The 8,025-nt window shown below is 50.5% G+C and overlaps 1 protein-coding gene across 3 annotated transcripts in view; it reads right to left on the reverse strand.

Annotated features, from left to right (window-relative positions):
- The window catches only part of STX8 (syntaxin 8), a 78,991-nt gene extending 72,464 nt beyond the window's left edge, over positions 1-6,527 (reverse strand). For all 3 annotated transcript variants that reach the window (XM_052688292.1, XM_052688291.1, XM_052688293.1), the window contains exons 1-4: positions 6,412-6,527; positions 6,164-6,263; positions 3,740-3,834; positions 2,072-2,182 (exon numbers count right to left, since the gene is read on the reverse strand). In XM_052688292.1, the coding sequence (XP_052544252.1) occupies positions 2,072-2,182; positions 3,740-3,834; positions 6,164-6,263; positions 6,412-6,428 (323 nt within the window). In that variant the 5' untranslated portion in view covers positions 6,429-6,527. The remainder of the gene's footprint in view (positions 1-2,071; positions 2,183-3,739; positions 3,835-6,163; positions 6,264-6,411) is intronic.
- Positions 6,528-8,025: the final 1,498 nt, after the last annotated feature.

Raw genomic sequence — 8,025 nt, forward strand, 5'->3', positions numbered from 1 at the left:
ACTGCAGGGGAAGTCAAGGCCACAGAACCAGGAGCGGATGAGGCTGAAGCCTACAGTTTCACCCCTGTAGCAGGTGTCAGCCACGCAAAGCTGACAAACTGTAACATCTCAGCTGGGCAGAACACAGTGTGGAAGGCAGCCCCTGCACCCCATTACTGACTGTGCACGGACACATTCTTCTACAGCAACACGCAAGAGAAACAAAATAACAGATCAGGGAAATTGAGCAATTCCTATGCCTGCTCCGGAGTGCATACAGCTAGAGAAACGTCTTCCTTGCAGTTTAAGTCAGGCACGGCGCTCATCTTGGCAGCCCAATTTTTACCCTAGAACAGCATCATAGCATCTCTGCTTTTTTCAGAAGGACGGGGCTAAAAAGCAACCAAGGCTCTGGGCCCAGCTGTGTTTCAGGAGCAGCTCCCAAAGAAGTACGTGTTGTAAAAAGTAATGCTCAGAAACGGTGCTGCCATTTACAGGCTATGCTCAACTAGTTTAACTGATGATGGGAATACAGCAAGTGCTGCAAACGCAGACTGCAGCTCTGCTTCTGTCCTGCACTGCCCTGAAGGACAGGACATGACCTGAATTCACAAAGGAAAACTTAGGGAGCTAAGTGCAGCTCCTGAGCTGAAATCTAGCCAAAACAGCAGCACACAAGGCATCACACACATGGTGTCAGCACAATGGCAAGCCAGGCTTTTTTTTTGTTTCGTTTTAATAGAGGCATTTAATTTTATTTTTTTTTTTCCATGAATGCCAGCTTGAGGCTAATAGAGATCAAAGCACATGAGGCAGTGAGTCAGAAGGATGCTTCTGAAGTTGTCCCTGACACACACCACAGTTCTGATGTACCAGAGCCCTAACACTGTGTCAAGATAGCAGGTCTGGCACTCAGCAGCCTGCAAAGGAAGAAGGAAATGACAACTGCATTTGGTTGCCCTTAGCCCAGCCACCAGCTAAGGAACCAGGATTATTAATTGCCACCACTTTTCTCCTCCTCTTCCACCAGCAAGTAATTCAGCTGGCAAATTAAACACATTTCAGAGGAAAAAAAGGAGCCTCAGAGAAAAATCAGTTTGTGCCGATGGGGAGGCAGAGAACAGCTGAGGTGAACACAGAACAGCTGCAGGCTGAACCCAGGATACACCTGCTGACCAGTGGGATGGCACTGAAAACATAGGACAGAAAGAGGAACAGGAGGAGGGAGGCCAGGTGATGCTAATTGAAGCGTGAAAGGATATGGAACTGTAACAACCCCACAGGCATCTCCCTGCTATGCTGCTCAGCAAGCATTTCTCGGTATTTCAGTGAGGTGCATAAGCTCTTAGATGTACAGTAGCTGCAAGCAGCTTCTTATACACAGGCTGCAGTTCCCAAGGACTCAGCAGTAAAGCTGTGGGCAGCAAATACCCATTTACAGGCCTGCAGCCTGCCTTAAAAGATGCCTTATGGACAGCTCTAAGGACATATCAAGTCTGTGCCTAAAATGGCATGTTGTAGCACACACAGCACTGCAAGGCTCCCACCTATGCTGACGTGCAGGATGCCAGCAGTTACCTTGGGCAAGAGGCCCAGATCTCACTCTTCAAGGGAAAGCTCTCCCTTTCTTCCTGATCAGACAGAGATGGCCAGGGATGGATTATTTCTAGGAACACATTAAGGACGACAACTATCAGCCACGATGGAGCTCACATGAGGTATGAAAATAACTCAGACTGCCCTTCCCACTCAAAGACAAGCTCTTTGATATTCAGAAGTTTAAGCCCCATCCTGACAGCTTTCCTTCCAACAATTCACCATAGCCCACAGGCTGTGGCACCCATCAGGCCAGCTCTGTGACTGGCTCTGCCAAATCATGGGCAGCTATCATCTCCAAGCAACTCTCCACTCCCTTGTTCCCCCCGCTCTGGAAAACATTATTGACATTCTCATCAAAATCAAGTACGTGATTTCCAAGCGAATCAAAGTGCACTTAGATACAGGTAAATTAATTCCATGGATGCATTTAACATCAACTTCAGACAACCCCAAAGCACAAGTCACACCGTTCATGAAGACAGCAGCATCATACCTGATCACATCTGGTTCTGTGCCCTCGTTCTTGTAAGATGCCTGAAGTTGTTTCTGTCGTGTGAGAAGGTCATCCACCAAGTTCTGCCTCCTGTCTCCCTCCAGCTGGGTGCTAATCGACTTGGTTAAGGAGCACGTTTCAAAGCATGTAAAGTCTTAAAAGTTGAGTATAAAATCAAACCTGCTATACGTTCTTAAAATAAATCCTGATCAAGAAAATAACAAGAGCAACTGGAGCTGTAAGAAAAAGCACCTAACAGAAGGATGGGCCACGTCCCTCATGACACCTACTTTCCTTCAGAACACTTCTCCAACAATCATACATTTCCAAGACTAAGATTCACGCAGTGACTGCAGTGATCTCCTGCTCATCCTCTGAATGCAATCAGCAAAACCAAGAGGCTCTTTACTGCCAAGTTAGCATAGGCATTACAAATTCAACCTGCACCATCATTCTCCTGTCAGTTACTACTCAGAAGTGCTCTGCAGCAGATGGGCTCTGTAACACTGGCAGCACACAGCAGCGTGCTCAGGGAAAGGTTTGCCCTATCCTGTTGTGATTGAACCTGGGCAGGCTCCAAAAGAGCAGAGCTCTGAGGTTCAGCAGGGTGCAGTACATCTTATCTGCCAGGAGCTCAGACTCATGCACCACCCAGCTGAGCAGCTCCCCGCTAAGTCATCAGCAAAACACCAACAGTTTCCTTCAAGCAGTTGTTTCCATTTGCAGTTCATCAATGGGACACCCTGAGAGCCACTGGGACGGAAGGAAAACAATTTGTTCAGCAAGTCTGAAACAGAAGATGCCCAAAGCTCTGCAGTTCTGACAGGTGACACACTTGTTTTAACTCATCTCAGAGACATTCCAAAGGACTGCTACCTGTCTTCCAAGCACTGCTGCACAGATGGTGCAACAGCCATGCTGGTTTCTGTACGTTATCTGCCACAGCAGTAGCATTCATTCGCCCTGAAGCACTCCCTTGACGTGAAAGTTTTACCCAGGGCCACAACTCAGCATTCAGAGGCCTCACGCTGTGAAAGGATTTCTTCTACACTGAGCTTGAAATTAAACATCCATCCATTCAACCACCAGACACACGTCTGGGGGCATGGACGTGCTTCCAAATCCCTACACCTCACCATGCAACAAGAAGAGCGAATCCAAGCCAGGCCATGGGGCAACGCTCCTATAAAAGAAGGCTGGGATTCATAAGATATATTTTAAGGCATATTGACAATGTTTTGCAGATGCTTTGCTCTTTCTGCACGCTGGGGCTGGCACTTCCCTGCCCACAGCCCAAACATGGCTTCACCCCTCCAGGACTAAAGTCAGCCAACACCACAGCCAAGAGAAAATAACAGCAGAGGGGGTTTTCTGCTAGGTGGGTGAACGTGGCTCATGAGAGAGCTGTGCCATCAGCAGCTGCATGTGATGATTCAGAGCACCTGAGCCAGCCCTGTGCCCACTGCACCAGAGGTGCCCAGGCTCTCAATCCTTTCCACAATACAGCTGCAATAAAAATATTACCCACCATTAACTGACAAAATTCTAGTGAAAAAAAAACCTTCCCAAAATTGAACAAGAAAAAAAGAGCCTCCTTACAATTACAGCACATTTTCAGACCCTCTCCTACAACAGGGCAAGAGCAATGAGATGCTGTTGTGCAGATACATCTGGTGCGTTGACACAGCCCGGAGCAGGGAGTCCTTCAGCTGATCAATCTTCTCTTTGAGATTCTGCAGTGACGACCTGATGATCACATTGAGCTGCAGGAAAAGAAAGAGATTCTTTGTCTGAACTGTATTTGCATCACATTAAATGCTATTGCATGCAGGTAACAATGCATTTTCTTTCAGCTATACGGGTGGGAAGGATCCTATACTGAACCAGCCCACCTCAAAGCCCCAAAGAGAACACCACAGTTAATCATTTTACATGCTTACAACACGAGATAAGTACAACTAGTTTCACAAACACTGTTCTAATGCATCGATGCTGTTTAATATGGAGAGTTTTCTTTCAAGTCTTTCTAAACAGATTCCTTTATATGGGCAAAGTATTTCAGCACATTTTAATATTTTCCAGCTCATTTTCCAGTCCTTTCCTCTGATCTCCAACACAAATAAAGGCGCCAGCTCCCGCTGCCACTGGGTTTCTTTCCCAGCTCCCACGAGGGAGGGAAGCTGACTACAGGTTCAGACATTCCCTCCGCTGAGTTCTTCCAGACTTTGAGGATCCCACAGGCATTCAGCTTCCCCCAGTGCCACCTCTCAGCACCATCTGTGACACCTGCCCATCTCCCTGCCCATGGCTCGGGTGCATCTGTTCCTACTAGAAATGCAGTTAAGCTGTTTGCATTTTTCCCTGCTCTGAGCAAGCTGAGATTTCTGGGAACCCTCCTCCTTTTTCCTCCACTCCATCCCAAATTAAACCAGCATTGTCTTGGGCAATGCCTACAGAGAAAGGCACCAGCATAGCAATGGAGCAGTTCAAGCAAAAGGCCTGGACTCCATCAGAGCACTCAGTGGCTCCAGCTGGCTGGGATCTGCTCTCCACCACCTCCAAACAGAGACAAAACGCACAGCCACACTGGTGCAATTTGAGAGCGCACAACCAGACAGCTACAAAACCCACACTCAAACATAGCCAGGCACTAATGCAGCATTCCCAAAGCCACAATGGGGCATGAGAGATTTCAGGAAATTCAACGTGCAGCATGCCCTTTAGCTCTGCAGTATGGTAATGAAACATCTTTCCATCTCACATCTTCATTTCCTGCACTCATATGCAGTCGGAGAATGCTGCACTTAATGAGCACAACAAAGGAACAAAGGTATATGCGTCCAAGAATGCCATCCAGCACACAGATTGCTGCTACTCTGGCCAGAAACTACAAACAGAATCACAGAATGGCCAGGGTTGGAAGGGACCTCAAGGATCATGAAGCTCCAACCCCCCTTCTACACGCAGGGCCACCAACCTCCACATTTCACAGCAGCCCAGGCTGCCCAGGGCCCCATCCAACCTGCCAGTGAGCACCTCCAGGGATGGACGGGGCATCACAGCCTCTCTGGGCAGCCTGGTTCCTCTTCCATTAAGAGAAGGAAAAAAAAAAAAAAGAAAGAAAAATAGGAAGTTTTAAGATCAGCTCAATTGAGCAGAGGTCACAGATCGTAAGAGCTGCCTTGGAATCATTCCATGCAGGTTTCTCTTCCCCTTTTCAAATCTTATGCTCAAAGTTTACTTAGCAATTATCAACGGAGTTTTTTTTAGCCATGCTAATGGCAAAACAGGATGAAAATAAGAGCTTGGTCACGTTCTCCCTGCCAGGCAAATGCTGCACACACTTTCACGCTGCAGAAGCACTCAGCTGTCATGGAATGCAGCACTGCTCAGCCGTGAATTTCTCAACATGCATTTCTGTTATGAAAACAACTCTTCATTGTGGGACACTTGTTTGCAGTTGAACCAAACACGGTCAAATATTCACCTTTAACTGCTAATGGATTAAGTGAAACTGCAATCGGAAAACACTGGGCATGGAAGGAATGATGTTGTGAAGAAATAAGCATAATGTTTCCACAACACAGAACCCGGAGGAGCTGCGCTACCAGAAAGGCTTCAAGCAGCACCAATACAACTCGTGTGTGCTTTTTTTTGTTGTTGTTTTCCTGGAACATCGCAGACCCCAACGACTCAAACCAAAGAACTTTGTCCTCTATAAACACAGCACAATTAAGCAGCACTTACTGCCAGCCTCCTACTGCTCCAACACAGCAGTTTAAACACAGAAACGCCTTCCTTTTGAAAGCAGAGTTCAATCGCCACCATCAGGCGCTGCAGCTGGAGAAAACACCCCGATCGCTCCCAAAGCCTCTTTTCAATTCGTGCCAAATTCGAGTCCCTCGTCAGAAGCACCGATCGTTGCGCAAAGCCCACACAGCATTCCTCAAAGCAACGCTTCAATGCTTCAAAGAAAGCATTTCCAAAACGCGACTCTGTGACGACAGCTGGCAGCACGGAGGCCATCTCGCGTCCTATTAGAGCTGCGCCGTAAAGAAGGGCCCCCAGGCCGAGCGGGGCCCCGCGCCGTACCTTGGCCGAGCTCTCCCCGTTGCGCCGATGCCGGCTGCGCTCCTGGATCCGCTCGGCCACCTCCTGGGCCAGCTGGCAGGCGGCGTCGTACTGCGAGAGCCTGAGGGACGGGACGGGGAACGGCGTCAGCGCGGCGGGGCCTGGAACCGCCACCGGACAGAACGCGGAGCCTCGGCCCAAAATCCCGAGGCCGCTCCCGGCCCCCCACAGCCCAGCCCAACCCAGCCCCCGCCCCAGCCGGCCCTCACCAGGGGTCCGGAGCCATCACAGCCAACCGGAAGTGCCGCTACCGCCCGGAAGTGCCTCTACTGCCCGGAAGTGTCCGTGGTCCCTCTGTGTCACGTGACAACGGCTGCTGCCGAGGCTCAATCCCCGCAGGCGCGAGCGTCCAGTGCGAGGGGGCGGGGAGATAAAAGTGCGTGCAGGCGTACAGCGCTCTGCTGCCGAGGTGCGCGACGAAGCGGTGAGCGCTTTGTGGTGTAAGATGCGCCGTGCACAGATACAGTGGTGCACGGCACTTGGGGCGCAGTGCAGAAGTGCAAAGGTACATAAGTACACGGTGTGCGGTGCGGAGCTGCACAGCGGCCGGGTGCGATGTGGGGTACAGATGTGCAGGGCGCGCGGCACGCAGCACAGAACTGCAGAGCTGCAGGTTGCAGAACTGCGTGCTGCGTTGTGCAGTGGGATGTCTTGTAAATGCACAACGATCCATGGGGACAGAGATGCACAATATAGGGCACAGAGGTCCACAGCTGAAGGGGTGTAAGGGTGAGCAGGTGCACAGTTTAGAGGTGCTGAGTGTGTGGCACACGGTGCAGCGTGCACAAAGCAAGGCTGTGGATGTACACAGGGACGTGGTGCAGAAGTGCACAGCACGGTGCACGGTGCACAGCACAGGCCTTTTGCAGCCCTGGCAGTAATGGGGCTGAATGCCATGTGCACAGCAGTGGTACCAACCCCCATCCCCTGTCCTTGGCTGCCTCTTCCAGGGGCGACATCCCCGTGGCATGGGATCCCTGTGGCTGGATGTTGGCAGCACGTGGGCATTGCTATTGCAGTGGTGTTACTACGGCTTTAGAACAAAAGGCAACGCAGCCCCAGGGTGTCCAATGCCAGGCATGGGGACAGCAGCGAGGAACAGTCAGGGCAGAGGAGGGGTGAGGATATCCCAGTGTGTCCAGGCTGTGAGACCCCAGGCCTTGGGGCACTGCAATGGGGAGGAGTGCGCAGTGACATAGGCCTGGGGGTGAGGCCGTGTGCTTCTTCCCTATCTTCCAGTGGGCAGAGATTTGCTATCATTGAATTTTGCTCCGAAGAAATGTCCCCAGGAGCAGGCAGGGCGTGATGCTGAGAAGCCGTGATGCTACCTTGTTGACACTGTCAATATTTGGGCTGCGGATGGCTCCTGAAGGCCCTGCTCTAAAACCAATGGCTCCACAACTTACAGCAACCCTCTTCCAATGCACATGGGCACTGGGGCTCAGTGTCCCATTTGCCACCATCTTATGGTGCATATCACTGCCGATATGAGCAGGTGCCCTAAAAGTAGTGACAGCATGATAGTGATGTTTTATTGGCCTCGTTATATGGGATTATTGCTGCATTTAGCCCAGTATGACACAACTTGCATCACAACCATGGACCCAGCAGGTCCTGCTATGGGCACCCTGACCCCCCCATCCCAACCTGACACCCAGCACCAGGCTGACAGAGTCTGGGTGCAGGCAGCTGCATCAAACATTGATGCCCCAGCTGTGCAGCTCAGCCGGAGGCAGCACAGCACACTCACTACATATTTAATTTGTTTTTCCATTAAAAACTCGTGGAGCAGCAAAGCCATGTCGCGTGGTGCCCAACTCGCT

This window comes from Tympanuchus pallidicinctus, unplaced genomic scaffold (assembly GCF_026119805.1).
Source record: "Tympanuchus pallidicinctus isolate F22 unplaced genomic scaffold, pur_lepc_1.0 scaffold23, whole genome shotgun sequence".
NCBI lineage: Eukaryota > Metazoa > Chordata > Aves > Galliformes > Phasianidae > Tympanuchus > Tympanuchus pallidicinctus.